Below are 16972 nucleotides of genomic sequence, written 5' to 3' on the forward strand. Positions count from 1 at the left end.
GGGCTGCCACAATGCTGGCTAGATCCACTTACCTTCAATGAGCATGAACTTTCACCCATGTGTACAAAGAAGAGATGATTGAAATTGAGAGGAATTTCCCCAAGTGCATGGAAATCTAACCAATTAAAAAACTTACTGCATGTTAGATAAAGGCTTTATTCTTTATTTCCCAGGTTTTAAGAAAACTATACTTTTAAAAATGTTGGCAGTATGCTTGAGTTATAGCTGAAACCGTGGAGAGATGGTGAAAATACATGGATTATCGAATTCTGTATTAAGTAAAAGTAAAGCCTGACGTAAGAAAAATAGAATTGCAGGTGTGAAACTCTCACAAGAAATAACTGAAAAGGGAAGCAATATGTTCTTCTTTTCTCAGAGTACAGCAGAAACTATCCAGTACATGAGCGTTATGTTGAAAAACTGGTTATTGAACACTCTGAATTTCCTTATTTTCATGAAGATCACTCTTAAAATTTAGATCACTTTGTAGTACTATTGTCTTAGTACGTTGATGTGATAATTAATGCTGGTTGCTTGAGTCAGGAAATGTTAAAGTTTTAATGGCTCTCATTTTTTTTTTTTTTCCAAAGGTACGTTCTTCAGTGTATATATTATAAGGTACAAAAAGTATGCTCATTCTTCAAATATTAAGCATGTTTGTACCTTATATACATTTCTTTGTTTGCTAGCTGGCAATATGAGGATTACTTATGATTTCTAAAGAAATTTATTCAAAGGTTTTCATGCAATTATATTTATAGTAATTTGGCTGGATTCTAGTATGTATGAACTGGACAAGAGGATTGTGGTTCTGGGGGATGTGGAAATGGAAGAAGCGTTTGACCAAATACGATTAATGACGAAATGAAAATGATTCTGGGTTTGAACTTGTAATTTGTTTGAAACTTGGTATTGTTAAATGCTATTTTTCATTCTGTGTTTCTTTTTTTTCAGACCTTTATAGTATTGAATAAAGGGAAGGCAATATTCCGATTCAGTGCCACCTCTGCCCTGTACATGTTAACTCCTTTCAATCCTCTTAGAAAAATAGCTATTAAGATTTTGGTACATTCATATCCTTTTAAAGTGATTAGTCTGAAACTGCAGCAAATGAGATGGTACTTGGTATTTAAACCATTCTCTGGCACATGTCCCAGGCTCAATATGATCTGTAGTGCTTTGTTCATAATTTCTCTACTATTTCTGTCTTCTCTTCTTTTTCTTATTCCCTTTTTACATTTGTGATCATTACTGGGTCTTAATATAGCACTGTCAGAAGCCAGACAACCAATTGTTGTCCTTTACAATTTATTCCTGTGTCTTTATTCTTCCTCCAACTATTTTTCCTTTCTCTCTTATTTTCCCTATAATCATCACATGTTTTTTTCATCTTTTCCCCTCCTCCACATGTATCATAAACTGCAGATATATTGCAGAAAATACTTTCAGTTCTTCAGTGACACTTTGTGTTAAAAATCAAATCTTTGATCCCAGGTTTGTGCTTGTGTAAACATTTAGTGAAAATACGGTTTCATTATTCCTTTTATGATTCAGATCACAATTGCAGAAGGATAGGTTGATAAAACAGCTTAGGTTTCTTGTTTTATTATACATTCTCAGTCCTCTATGTATCTCACCTGTCCATTTTATATCTCGATTGTTATTGTGTTATGCACTAGTAATCCTGTAGATGTTTTCATTTCAGTCATCAAGTAGGTTGTGAGATTTCCACCTTGCAGATAGAGAATAACAAAGTTAAATGGTCATAATGACTTATCTATTATTTTGTCTTTTTCAGTGTTTTGATAGCTGACTATAGTAGGCATCCCACTGCTCTGATCCCAAATGCTGATATGAGCAATGGGTGCATTGATTTCAGCAAGTCTGCTTACTGAAGGAACAAATGCGAATGTTTGCATGCTTACATTTTACAAGAGTCTAACATAAGCACACTGAAAGCAGTTTTGTGTAACACTACACTGCAATGGTTGTTATGTGTTGAGTGTTGTCAATGGGTAGCCTACAAATGACTTCAGAATCAGTCATAGCCTGTTTTAAATTTCCTTGCTACAGGTGTCAATACAAATAATTATTTGTCAATCATCTGACACTCCGTAGCATGTTATAGAGCATTATTCAATTATATGGAATAATGGAAGATCATGGGACTGAGGTGGTGATGAAGAGCAAGTCACCAAAGTCAGAATGTTAAAAAGATTCTTGAAAATTGTGGGAAGTGGTGGATAGTGAGGATTTGCAACTCTGAGAGGACATTTCATCAAAAAGGATTTTGAAAACCTGCAAAAAGTATAGGCTTGTGAAACACTCTTATAACACGTTATTTTTATGGTATTTAAAATAAATTTCTTTATTTTCTACTCTGCTCATATCTGAATTATATAGCAAGAAGCTTGATTCTGAATAAAGGATTTGAAATATATTTACTGTGGAGAAAACCCAAAGGATTGTTGAGTGTAATGCCACAGTTGTTTGACAGTTCAGAAGGCAGAGGTATTTACTGTTGCTTAAAGGTTTTTTTTCATTAACGTAGAATTGCAAAGAAAACCTGGTGAGGGGAACCTCGCAGTATTTCCCACCCCCCTATACTAGGACTTCTATGAAGGAGGATGGAGTGAACATGCATTTTAGGTACAGAACCTAAATAAAACTCTCCTCAAAATCAGGCTTTGTCCTCTTTCTAGTTTTAGCTGATGGTGCCATCATGTGGACACTTTGTGCATCATGTGCTTGGTTTTCATTTTGGCATTTGGATTTTCATCTATAAGAAGAATGTCATCAGTCATGAGAGTGAAAGGTTGTAGGTCCAGAGCATTCCTGTTAAAAATCAATGAAGTTATTTAAGGCTTGGACCTATTCTGGAATTCCTTTTAGATTTCTTTTTGTGAATATGATGTGTGTTCCTGCCCCTCCAACATTTATTTTGCAAAAGCCTTCTATAATACAAAGAAAATAGTAATAAAATAATTATCTCCCTAAAATTTTCTTATGCTCTCTCCTAATGTGTGATAACTAGTTTTTGATATATGTATTATAATGATAAGCAAAAATGTTGAAACATGACAAATTTTATGGTGAAACATAAAAGAAGTGAAGAAAATGTATTTTTCACTGTTTTGCATGCATGAAGTAGATCAGATTTGTCTAGATCATCCAAAAAAATGCTTTTTGTGTTATTCCACTAAATTAGAAGCTACTACTTCAAACTTCTATGGTTTTGTTCAAAATAAAAAGATCTTCTAAGGTTTTCTTAAAATTAAGTGTTGTTTTTGTTTTAAATATCTCTCAGATTTTCTAATTTTAGTATGTGGTTGTTCTCTTTTAGCTCTAAAGCAGTGACTATGAAAGCTTTAACATATTCAGGGCTTTTCCCTGAATGCTAACAGAGCAGTGGAGGGATAAATAGCTCCTGATGGTGGAAATCTGCCAAAGCAGGGTGTTATTTGATACTCTTTTTATGAGATTTTCTGGCTTACATTCCTTAACTCTTGACCTACATTATTCAGCATGCTTATCATGTGCACTATTTTGACCAACTGTGTATTTATGACCATGAGTAACCCTCCAGACTGGACAAAGAATGTAGAGTAAGTTAAATGGATTTTCTTTGAATAATATTCAGTAATCTGAAATAAACTGCTGTAAACTATTTTATTTTAGGATGGCATCCACTAGCAGCAGATACCTTGTTGGCATATCCTTTCAACAGTTATTTTGATGCTTGTTTCTTCTGTGTGGTATTAAATACATATATTTTACAAAACTTTCTTCATTATAAGTTGTTCAATGCCCATCCACTGTTTGCAATACTAGATGGGGAATGTAAGAAGAGAAGCTAGTCTTCTGAACATGCAAAAACACTAGATACTTTCCACTTCATTCTACGTTATATCTGTACAAGGGGGCAGGGAAATACACACTTCCATCTCTGTTGCAGTAACCATTACATCTAAAAGGCTCGTCTGATGGGTGGCTATGATCACCATAGCGCAGCTTGCCTTTACCAGAGACAATCTAACAATGGAAAGCTTGTATGAAAAATTAGCTATTAAAAACAGTGTTTAAGTGGTTGGTTCTTCTTCCCATAGGAAGAGAAAAGGTCCAATATGATGCCAACTACTTGGTGCTGATATACAAGTTGTGCATATGTTGTGAGAGCTCCAAGGCTGTAGATCACAATGTGAAACACTGCTCTTCGTGATGCTTCATTTTTGCATTAGCATTTTATTCTTCTGCTTCTTCTTCATTCTTAACTGCTTTGAATGATATGTACTATTTAATCTTCAGTAATAACAAGTGAAATCATAGGGCTAAGTCAGTAGAGGGATTCTCATTTTTAGTTCAATATGAACATATATGTATTCTGGATGTCTAAAATATAGTAAATATTTATTAATGAAGATAGCTAGCTTGAATATTTCTTCATGTCATTATATTGTGCCATTTAGGTGTACAACAGAAGTCCTTCTCATCTCTTGAGTAAGGTTGTACAGGAAATAAATTTTTGGTTTAGTAATTGAACTGAAAAAATTCACATTGGAAGGCTGGTTTCAGATTGGCTCAAGTCTGAAAACCAGTTCAAGCCTTTTAAGCAGTTTGATTTGAATTCTTTTCCATTAAAGATATAAATAAAACTAATTTTGAAGACTATATCAGTTGGAGATAGAAAATTAAAATGACCCAGAATGCCAGAATTAAATATTTTTACATTTTACATTTCAACCACATTTTTTAGTCAAAATGAGTAGCTGACATTTATTGGCATTTGTAGATATTTTTGGTTGTTCTTGCATGGGATTTTGCATCAGAAAACACCCCTTTCACTCCAGTACTATGCATGTCTTGCTCAAGGTGAATACACCTACTCTGTAACAAAATCAATGAGGGCTGATGAGGATTGGCACATTGCCAGCTCATGATACTAAACAAAATTTCAGCATAAAAATAATATTAAAGAAAGAAATTTTTAGTCCGGAAGTAATTTCTGAAATCCTAACCTAATCTGTGTGTTTTGTTATAACATCAATTCAGATTGGACATAAACATGCACTAATGAAGTAACCGGGAATTTTATAACTGTCTCATTGTTACAGAGTATAGAATTTGAATTTAAGCTATGGGTTGTCATTTATTATTATCATAATCAAAATTTGATTCCTGCTTCCTTATGGTATAAATTCTACAGATGTTTAGAGTTTGTTGTAGCTTGCATTCCATTCTTATGCCACTTAGAGAAAAGAAAATGAGAATAAAGCAACTACAGAGCATAATATGTAAGGCTAACATGTATGCGTGTCTATAAACTCTGTCTTGCACATTTTCCTCAGATACACATTCACCGGAATTTATACCTTTGAATCACTTATTAAAATTCTTGCAAGGGGCTTCTGTTTAGAAGATTTTACATTTCTGCGAGACCCATGGAACTGGCTCGATTTCACTGTCATTACATTTGCGTAAGTCTTCTACTTTTTTTTTTTCTTAATCTTTCTGATAGCGTGAAATTAGTGACTAAAAATTGCCTCATATTTTATCAGCCAGAACATTTGGAGCCTGGACTTCCTGCGGTTTCAATATGTTTCTTCTACCTCTTTTACACATTTTAGTATTTCTAACTAAGCATGTGCTGCAGAGGCCAGCATGGTGTGCCAGCCCGTTAAGATTGTGAATGCCATCAGCCTGAGCTGTTCATATCCTGTCTTCTCTCTGCATACCAGAATTAAAGGAATTCTTTTGACTTCCAGCTATAAGCTAACCAAATTAGGTTTCAAACATCAAGCCAGTGTGTTTTATTTCGATAAAACTTAATTTTATTTTATGGTCAGAAGAGTATTTATAAAACAGGCCAAATACAGTGTATGGTGAAGAGGTCTTGATCAAAGACCCAAACAAATAGGATAAAATCTGCCTCAATTCTGAGTAACTGTGATTTAATCCTACAGGTATGTAACAGAATTTGTAAACCTAGGCAATGTTTCAGCTCTTCGAACTTTCAGAGTATTGAGAGCTTTGAAAACTATTTCTGTAATTCCAGGTAAGAAGGAGTTGGTGTAAGGTGTTAGGCCCCTCGTATCTCCAACTGTTATTTGTGTGCTGTCATTGTGTTTGTGTGTGAACTCCCCTATTACAGATATGTGACAGAGTTTGTGGACCTGGGCAATGTCTCAGCGTTGAGAACATTCAGAGTTCTCCGAGCTTTGAAAACAATATCAGTCATTCCAGGTGAGAGCTAGGTTAAACACTGAGGCTGACTTTTGTTCCACAAAGGCTGTACTCACGTTTTTAAACCATACGCCTTGTTTGCTACACACAGTTAACAAAATATAAAAGCAGGAATCAAGAAATGTAATTTTATTTAAATTGATTCTTGCTTTTTTTCTATTAGTTGTATTTTCTTTTTTTAAAAAAATCAGCCTTTGAGTTTAACAAATACTTGCATGAGATATTTGCAGAAAGCAGCCAATGTGATTTGCATCTTATGACATCAAGCTTTCCTTTACATGTTTTAAATATAAGTTAATTTTGAGCTTTCATACTGATGCAAATTTTACCATTTATTGCAGGCACTTTACATAGCAACTTAATTCAGTTTTAAGTCATGTATAAAAGGATTGAGCTCTAAAAGATAGCATGGGCCATGCATGGGGTATTGTTTTAAAGATGTCTTTCTTCTCCAAACCATCACCCCTCTTATATTGTAAGAAGATTATTATGAGGATATCATTCAAATATGCACTTATAGTGTCTTTACGATGGGTTTGCTAATGCAGAATACTTTTTAAAACATTCATATAAGAAAGGTTTGGGCAAGAAGCATCAGCAAAAGCAAATGATGCTTTTCTATGTAGGGTTGAGATCTAGCATGAATAATAAAATCACTTGTTTGGGCATAAACAGTGTGTTTGGTATTATCTACTTTTTGGTTTTGTACATCACAGAATAAGCATAAACTTACATCTCTTCATTCATCTTCACAAGTAATAAGGCTTTTCATTAAAATTATTGTATCACCAATATTAGACTCTGTTGTCATTTTGCATGAAATCTTTATCTTGTCAGGAAAAATCACATGATTTGTGTGTGTGTTTAGTGTCTGTTTAGCATCATAATAAAAATATCTTCTCTTTGCAGGCCTAAAGACTATTGTGGGAGCCCTGATTCAGTCTGTGAAGAAGCTCTCGGATGTTATGATCCTGACCGTGTTTTGCCTGAGTGTATTTGCACTGATAGGGCTGCAGCTCTTCATGGGCAACTTGAGGAATAAATGCCTGCAGTGGCCTCCAGACAATTCTACTTTTGAAACAACCGTTATTTCCTACTTTAATAGCTCTATAGGTGAAAATGGTACATTTATTAATACAACAATGACAACATTTAACTGGGATGAGTACATCGAAGACAGAAGTAAGAGTTAATCTACTGCATTGATTTTCTGGAATTTTTTAAAACAGATACAAAAGTATCAGTATCTTTCCATTGCAATTAAAACAGTGTAATCTGGCCAAGAGAAATAAAAGCATCCTTTTTGTGAAGTAAATAAAAGAACAGTCATAATGTAGTTTAATATATTATTGTACTTTGTACCAAAATATCTTTTTACCTTTTCCTGAATATGACTTTTCGAGTAAATTTGCATTGCAGCACAAAGCAATTCTTCGAGTCTCCTGAAATAGTGTGACAGTCCCAATATGGGATCTGAAATCGTATAACTACATTAGCGCGAGATAATGCCCAGTATCATAAATCCGCATTTGAACATGTCACGTAGATGCAGCTGCACTGTTTCTTCTGGAACTTGTTGAGTGTCACTGCACCATACTTCTGTGCACAGCACAGACATGCCTTTAGAAGAGTACTGGTAATTTCTGCCATGCTTCTTATTCTAGTAAAATAAGAACTAGATTCCATATTATGTATCTTTTAATTTGTTGCTTATAGTGGAAAATCAAGAAATGAGCGTTTTGGTCTCCTTTGTACCTCATAATACAGTATTTTCACCATTTTATTTAATAATGTCACTACTGTGTTAACAAAAAAAGTTTTAAAATTCAGATGGAGCTACTCTCAACGTATCTATAGCATATTTCTATTCTGTCTTTCACAATGGTAAATAGCTTCAGTCTCTCCTATTTATTTTCATGTATTTAGAGGTTTAATTTTATAATTAGGCATAATCTCAGTCTTTTTATAAACTCTGTATAAAGGCTGTAAGTGATGATCGTACCCCTGAAAGCCAGGAAACCTCAGTTTAACAGCTGAATGCTTTTGGATCCGAGTCTCATTGCCTTATAATCTCATATACTTATCGTCTCAGCATACTTGTATTATAGTATCACAGTTGTCATCTTGGAGAAGGTTTGGGATGATAACCTATTCTTAAAAACATCTGAAAATCAGATTCCATTCCATTCCCCTTTAGCTGCTTCTGGTACTACGTCACACAAATAGGAACTTCTTCCTAAATATCTGATCTAAATTTTCCTAATGTAAGATTGACTATAATACTACTTCTCCTGTGGAGTTAGAAATAAGATAATCATAGATGCATTTGTATTAGTCTTCAGGATGTTTTTAAAACTGTTATATTCTTTATTTCTGGTCTTCTCTAAACCAAGCAAACCTATTTTCTGTTTTGCATTTTCTATACCTATTTTCACTTTTTTTTTCTTCTTTTTTTGGACTCTTCAATTAGTCTGGGATTTTGGTTTTTCTTTTTTGTTTGGATGATTTTTTTTTTTTAATGAGATGCTCAAATCTGGTAGTTCCTTCTCTAATAAATGTACAAATTGGAAATAATTGCCTCATCTGGAATATTCCTATAACACATCTCAAAATTACATAATTTTTATATCAGCATCGTATTGTTGATTCACAGTTAACTTGCAGTTCATGACAGTCGCTGCATCTTTTTGCACAGCAGTAGCTGTGGCCAGATCCTGTCTGCTTTGTATTTACGTATTTGATTTTGCCTTGTCAACTGTAGCATTTTCCACTTGTCTTTGTTGAAACAAATCCAATTGCTTTCGGACCAGCTTATCAGTTTGCAAAGGTCATTCTAAATTCCAGTCATCTTCTCTCCTAGCTTAATGTCTTCAGAATACTTTATGCATTTTTTTTTCCTATTATTTCATGTCTTGAGTTGGTAATGAAATTTGTAATGAAAACTATGTGTAACACGGATCCCTGGAAGATCATCAGAAGGATGCCCCTATGACATTGGGCCCCTGGCAACTGCTCTCTGAGGATGTTGGTTTTTCAAGTATTTTGTGATGATTCCAGCCAGAACATATCTCCTTTATTTGTTTATGAAAGTGTCATGTAGGACTTGTACTCATGACTGTTGTCCTGTTATTTAAGTTGGCAGGAGACAGGAATAATTTTACATATGGCATTTTTTTATAAATTCATGTTGACTATTTTTATTACTTTATCATTGTCATCTTTGTGTTGAAAAAAATATTATTTAAATGTTTTCCAAAATAGTAGGCTGACAGTTGAGCTGACTGGATAGTTTAACTGGATCCCTTGCTTTCCAGAGGAGGAGCTATGCCATGTCAGAATGTGAATTAGGCCCACAGGCAATTTCACAAATCCAGCTTGGTGCCTATCTGCATCTTTAAACTTTTTAAACTTTTTAAGTAGAGGTTAGATCTCCCACAGTGCATGACTATGTGAGCACTGGAATGTCTGAAAATCCACTGTTTTCTTACATCTGGTAATAGTTTGCAGATGCGTAAGTTAGGCACATAATCTCTCTCTCTCTTTAAGATAAGTAGATTTTATGGTGTGTCTATCATATACTGATGGTGACAGAACAGAAGCAGTCAAGAGGAACTGGTTGCAGTTCTCAGCTTGTCTCTTTAGCATTAACCCTCAGTTATAATAGTTCAGGCCAGCTAAACTAGTCCATGCCAGCTGGCAGTGAATCTCATGGAACCATCTGCTTCCTGGGAACAGCCAGAACATACCTAATTTTGGCAACTTTAGCTTAATATGCCACCTGACCCAAAAATCTCCACTAGAGATTCCCATTTTACCATAAGAATCCTGAACTAGGAATTGATGGCAAATTGGCTCTCCCTTTCTGCCTCAAAGCAGAACAAAGGAAAGAATGTGCCAGGGGCTTCTAAGACTTCTGTCTCTTTAAATTATATTTTACTTCATTTTGATAGTTAGCCTATTCGACAAATTCTTATAGATACTTAAGTACGTTCCTCTGCTATGAAATTTTGTGTAGTAATTTTCTGTAATGTACAATAGAAGCTTGTTTTTTCCTTCAGCTGCTCAAGTTATGATCCAGTTTTGTGCTGCAAAAATTTCAGTACTTTTCCAAATAATATTTGAACAAAATGGTATGTAATAAATAGTTATAAATTAATAACACTAAATGGCATATCAGAATGCATGAACAAAGGCATGGAATTGCCCTCATCCTTTGTCTTGTTTTTCTGGTATTTGTTCGCTCATTTGCTGATGTATTAATAAATAATTTGGTAATCCACCTATTGCATCTTACTTATTTGGGAAGGTTACTGAGGATTAGCTGTACAACTTCTATTGTATTTTCTAAAGAAAAGCCAACTTCAAGACTCCGTGGAAAGTCATTTTTCTGGCAAATCAGTATTTTCCATGCCTTTTTTTTTTCATTCCTAATCATTATGTATTGCAGTTAAACTGTGGCTCTGCTTATTTATTTAAAGTGTAAAAACCTGTATCATTGCTCAGTTTCCATTAGGTATAAATGAAGTCTTTCTCATCACTTTTTTTTTTTTAATTTCTTTTAAAAAACAGGTCATTTCTACTTCTTGGAAGGACAAAATGATGCTCTGCTGTGTGGCAATAGCTCAGATGCAGGGTAAGAAAATGGTCATCATTTTTCATTATGCATCAATAAAAAATAATTAGCTACTGTGAGAAGGTCAGGTGGCAACTTCAGTTTCAACTGTACTGTAGATTTTCAATTACTGATGTTTTGCAATTGATGCTATACCTAAATATAACCATCTATGTGATTTGAGTTTACACAGGCACTATCTTCAGCATCTTAGGCTAATTTTGTAAAGGTAACCACGTGAATGCGATGTGCACAAATGTTACTGCCAGCTTGCTAACAAATGTTTATCATCAGCCATACCAGTTGACATTCTTCTCTTGTATTGGAGGAGATGTGTTGATATGACAAATTGTGTGGAAGGGTAGATTATTATTAGTTATATTATTAAAGCATTGAAATATCATTAGGAAATGGAATTAAAAACTGAAAACCAATAATATATATACTTTTATTTTAGGTATGTAGAATAACATTTTACTTGTTCATAATTTCATTAGTAACTGGTACTCCTGAACAATTTTGTGATTTACTACAGCATATCGTAATTTAGAGTAGTTGTTAAAAATAGCATTTCCTCTTCTTTTGTAGTCAATGTCCAGAAGGATATATATGTGTGAAAGCTGGTAGAAACCCCAACTATGGCTACACAAGTTTTGATACATTCAGTTGGGCATTCTTGTCACTGTTTCGATTGATGACTCAGGACTTTTGGGAGAATCTTTACCAGCTGGTGAGGACTTATTAAAATAACAGCACCATCACCAATACCATTATTACATAGTAGTTGCATAGTTATTTTCATTCACGTGTCCCCAAGGCCTTTGGAACAGAAATCATCTTTTATTTCATAAATCTAAGCTGTGTAAAACAGTAGGGGCCTTGTTCATGATTTAGGTTCCCATGTGCTACTCAAATACATTATAAGGAATAGCTGCTATTTTATGAAGGGGGTTAAGCGTTATTGTTTCTTTTCACAAATGAGTAAATGAACTTAAGTTGTTAAAGTTTCTTGCCCAAACATGCAATAAGTAGATGGTAGTTAAATTTTTTTGCAGTCTTGTACAAATTTGTTGTCTTTGAAAAGGTTATATCTCGTCCCTGAACTACGCATATCATTAACCTGAACAGGACAGTGATGTTGTGCAGAATAACATTTTGTATACTGCACTGTTTGTGGCATTGTAGTTTGGGACTGATGAGACAAGAAGGTAAGATGCTGGTTAGCGGCCCCACTACTGTTAGACGTAAAGGCTTCTATATAGACATATAGTGGGAGCATCAGCTGCTACTACAGATTCTCATTGGTAGAAGTTCTGAAGTATCCAAGCTACAGAAATTTATTTACCTTGACCATGGTAGACATAAAACTTGGATTTTTGCACATGTATCCAGTATATAATACTATTTGTATGTGAAAAAAGTAACTAAATAATCTTGTGCTAACACAAAGCAATTTCATAATATATTTTTAGATTATAACACAGATGCTACCATATTATGCAACAGTATTTAAAAGTCTACTAAAAATGTGTATTATCTCTTTTTCCCCAGACACTCCGTGCTGCTGGGAAAACATACATGATATTTTTTGTTTTGGTGATTTTTCTGGGTTCTTTCTACCTGATTAACTTGATTCTGGCTGTGGTTGCCATGGCCTATGAAGAACAGAATCAAGCAACTATGGAAGAAGCAGAACAGAAAGAAGCAGAATTTCAGCAAATGCTGGAACAACTGAAAAAGCAACAGGAAGAAGCTCAGGTATCCCTGCAAAGTAAAATTCCTTCTTCCATTCATGATTATGATTGGATGCTTTATGTCCACATATGAAGATACTTTTGCTGCCCTACTCCTAATAAAATATTACTTCCAATCTTACAAATTCCATTGTTCTGCAAACAATTTTTAATGTTTTCCATTGCACTGTTTCTGCTGGCTTGAGATAACCTGTTAATTTATGACCAAAATGATAGCCGAAAAGTTAAAATGGAAATTAACTTTTTTACTGAGAAACTGAACAAGTTGCTCAGAGTGCTTATGGAATCACCATCCTTGGAAATAGTCAAAAGCCACCTGGAAATGGTCCTAACAGGTGACCCTGTCTGTGCTGGGGAGTTGGAGACAATGACCTCCAGAGGTTCCTTCCCAACTGCAGCTATTCTGTGATTCTGTAAAATGGAGATGTGCGGGGGAAAGCCCAGGAATTCTGCTTATTTAATTAACAGAAGCAAAAATTCTATAGGTGCTCTGGGAGAAATCTTTTGCTTCAGCAACATTTGGCTTTTTCTACTTCACCAGCTCTCACAGCAGAAAGCCATAGTGTTCTAGTTTTAAAGAAAACTGGAAAAAGTGGAGAAAGTGGAGAAACTGGAGAAAACACTTCTGTGGTACAGACATCATGATTACATACTGCTTTGAAATTCCTTTTCAGTTTTTGGAGACTCTGAAATCTTTAATAGGATCATTGAAAATGTCTGCTTGGCATGTGGCCACATAGAGCAGAAGTTGAACCATGTCTTCCATGTAAGCACAGGAGTAAAGTCAGCAATAGGGATTCTTTTGTTTGGTTGGTTAGTTGGTTTGTGGTTTTTTTTACCACAATTTGTAACTAAATGTTAATCAAATACTCCACAAATGTTTGAAACTTCAAACAGTAACAGGCCTCTAATAGCCTGCAGTTCAGCTCAAATCTATGGTTATGATTTGCAAAACAGGGATAAACAATTTTACACCAGATCCTTAATAGACTACAAAGTATTCAAAATCCAAAAATTCAGAATGGTGTAAGAAAGTTGTGCTTCCTGTTAACAGGGTTTTTTCTTGTTGTTTGAGACTTGATTCCTTACTTTTACATTGGTGAAAAATTTATTGCAACATATTGCTTCCATTGAAAACAGGTGCCTGGTGACTTGGGCTGCTCTCACCCCTGGTTTATGGAGCAGTGGCAAATTATGGTTCCTGTGCTATTTCACAAATTATACTTATGAAATGCTGGGTTCAGTAAATTGGGATCATTGCTTTAATATCAAAAGTGTTATTTTTTAGGAATGACAATAAATTTAAAATAGTGAGTGGTGTATGTTTGTATAAATGTCATAAATTGCATATGTGCTTGTACATATAGGCAGCAGCAGCAGCTGCAGCAGCTGACTCAAGAGATTATAGTGGAGTAGGTGGAATAGGTGGATTCTCCGAAAGTTCTTCTGAGGCATCAAAACTGAGCTCAAAGAGTGCTAAAGAGAGGAGGAATAGAAGAAAGAAAAAAAAGCAAAAAGAACAATCTGAAGGTGACGAGAAGGATGGCGAAGAATTTCACAAATCTGAATCAGAGGACAGCATCAAAAGAAAAGGTTTCCGATTTTCCATTGAGGGGAATAGACTGACGTATGAAAAGAGATTCTCTTCGCCACACCAGGTACCATAGTATTATTACCTCTTAAACACCTTTGCTGTCTACTCATCATATAAACAAAACCCTGTAAAGTAGTTTGGTCAATTCTTGCGAAAGATACCATAGATTCTTGAATACCTTAATAAAAGTATGACCATGTTAATACTTGCAGCCAAAGATGAAACTGTAAGAATTTGAGAGATTTTGTTTTTATTCTGAATTTAGGTGTAAAAAATCAAAATAATGTGTATTAATTAAAATGAGTTGTATTTCAAGTTTCTTAATGAAAATGGACCTGTCTCCCCATCAAGATGGATGTGTTCCGCATGATCATAGATCAATGGCTTCAAAATTTGGTGCACACAGACAAAGGAATTTTCTGTTTTAAAAGAGAAAAGTACTAAATTTGGAATGCAAAACACGCAATAGAAATTGCATAAATGTTCATATGGCATTTGACAAATTAATTGATATGAGATCATTAATTGTGTTATCTTAAAGAAGATGGAATTATCTGTGGCAATTTGTCCTTGCATGTGTTCTCTTATATTGAAACACCAGTGACTCAGAGTGCCATCTGCATCTCCCATCCAGATATTTCTTTTATTTAATAATTTTGTTATGTCATCCCTTCTACAGTTTTCAGTGCTCCTCTTCATTTGCCCATCTCTAATTCTCCCCTTAGCACTTCAAGTCTAGATCCCACATCTATTCTATCCTTTTTCTGCCCCTTTGTGTGCCTCAGTATGCTTCTTCCTTTTATTCCCACCTTCTTGATTCTCCCTGGTCTTTATGACTTGCTTTCTCCCTCATTTTTGCTACTACTACTAAACCAATGCCTTCATTTAAAATCCTCTTCTTTTACTGTGTCTGGAAATCTTGTTTCATCACTAAATACATCATGAGCATCCGTATTCTCTTCATGTATTACTTTCTCCAGCTCCCATTCTCCTAGAAGCTCAGAGCTCTTCATCCAGTATTCTCGTATTAAGGACTGTCCTCCTTAGACCAGACTGTGGTGGTAATATAGTGTTTCTAGCTTCCAATTTCTGCCAAGCTAACTCCTCCTTCCACTTACTTCCTAATGTACTTCCTTTTTTAATAGTACTGCGTCCTTCCTCCTCCCCAGCCTCCTTTGGTCTGCCAACATTTTATGTTGTTACCTGTCTAACTTATCTCTGTAATGCTTCATTGCTGAATTTAGTTAGTTCATGATTCATTCTGTCTCATATAAATTTTCACATGGATATCCATTTACATCAACTTCATGTTGAAAACCCATCTGATCCCTTAAGTGCATATTGTTGCTTGTGTCCTCATGCAAGCTGCAGCCTTATTCAACTGCAGCTCAATTCATCCATGTTGTAAGAAATGAAGCATTCCTCATACAACTTTGTTCTCTTACCTTTTCATCTCCAAGTTCATTTACAGCTGTTTACTATGACAGTCTAGCAATCCTCCTCTCTCTGGTTTTCCAACCCTGGTTCCTTTTCATTCTGGGTTCTAGCCACTCAACAGAAAATCCACTCACCAGTTTTTAATAACCTTTTCCTAGACAAAACTTGGGTTTCTATCTAATCTTTGCCATTTTCTTTGACATTTCACTTGCCTTTAATGTATCTGACCATTATGTTCTTCTTGAAAACTTATTCTTCCTAACATTCATGATTTCATCCCCTTTCAGTTCTCCTGGTTTAGTTGTGCTTTAGAAGATCCTTTTACCCCTTTGACCGTTTTGTCAGGGATTTCCACAAGGACTTTTGCTAGTTCCCTTCTCTCTCTTTCTTTTGCCTTTTTTTTTTTTTCTTTTAAACTCTGGACCCACAACTGTGAATCATTTTTAACTTGGACCTCTTTCCATGTCCCAATTACTGCTGTATTCATCAAGAATGTTGTTGCAAAGGGCACTAACCTACCTCATTGCTTTTACCTAATCTGCTAGGAATCGTATCTACCTAAAGATAATTTTTAATACCATAAAACATACTGTGCCTAAAGTTCTTCCCAACCCACCTTGTCTACTCACAGTAAACAAGTCAAGTCCCAGCTTTGACTGACCTATGCCAGCATCCATAACCTCCTGTTAAATTTTCAAACTAGTTTCTTTGAGCTCTTTCTGGTATGCTGCCCCTCATGCTTGGAAGAAGCTCCCATGAGTTTCCACAGAACACTTCATTGCTTTCCTCAAATCCCTCTTTAAAACTCTCTTTTACCATGCTGCCTACAGAAAGCTTGACAGGGAAGTGACTTCAGGTGAGCTAAGACCACTGTTTATCAAACCCATCGATTTTACCTCCGTGTATTCCCTTCTCTTTTTGTATCCATCTGTTGTGTTACACTTAGATGATAAGTTCTTTGCAGAGTGCCTTTTTGTTCTGCATTTTGCAGTACCCAGAACAATGGGGCTCAGGTCCATAAAGATAAGTTGTAAAAGAGACACAAAGACACTGCTTTGTTATGTATCATCTCTGCTGTTCATAGACGTCTTGGGTGAAATCAGATGCTAATGCTAGTCAGTCAAGAGAATCACTGACATGAATTAAAGTTAAGAACATGTATAATTATTTGAAAGATTAGAGTATTATTTTAACTCTGATCCTGAAAAGATCCTCCCATAGCAGAGCACTTACATGAGTAAACTGATGAAGACATGTGAGACTATTCGTACAAAATTACAGGAATATCTTTGCACATACAGTTAGCTAAGACACTAAAAAAGAAATAAAAACCTT

At 35.0% G+C, this 16972-nt stretch overlaps 1 protein-coding gene across 6 annotated transcripts in view; it reads left to right on the forward strand.

The window, feature by feature from the left end:
* The window catches only part of LOC136102885 (sodium channel protein type 2 subunit alpha), a 77281-nt gene that overhangs the window by 23550 nt on the left and 36759 nt on the right, over positions 1-16972 (forward strand). For 3 of the 6 annotated variants that reach the window (XM_065840329.2, XM_065840331.2, XM_065840330.2), the window contains exons 3-11: positions 955-1072; positions 3515-3605; positions 5346-5474; positions 5961-6052; positions 7150-7422; positions 10810-10873; positions 11441-11582; positions 12404-12610; positions 13974-14264. In XM_065840329.2, coding sequence (XP_065696401.1) covers positions 955-1072; positions 3515-3605; positions 5346-5474; positions 5961-6052; positions 7150-7422; positions 10810-10873; positions 11441-11582; positions 12404-12610; positions 13974-14264 — 1407 coding nt within the window. Of the gene's footprint in view, positions 1-954; positions 1073-3514; positions 3606-5345; positions 5475-5960; positions 6053-6148; positions 6241-7149; positions 7423-10809; positions 10874-11440; positions 11583-12403; positions 12611-13973; positions 14265-16972 lie in introns of those variants that run through there. The other 3 variants (XM_065840332.2, XM_071810998.1, XM_071810999.1) reach the window with 2 other exon arrangements.

The sequence above is a fragment of the Patagioenas fasciata genome, chromosome 7, assembly GCF_037038585.1.
Source record: "Patagioenas fasciata isolate bPatFas1 chromosome 7, bPatFas1.hap1, whole genome shotgun sequence".
Classification (NCBI taxonomy): Eukaryota; Metazoa; Chordata; class Aves; order Columbiformes; family Columbidae; genus Patagioenas; species Patagioenas fasciata.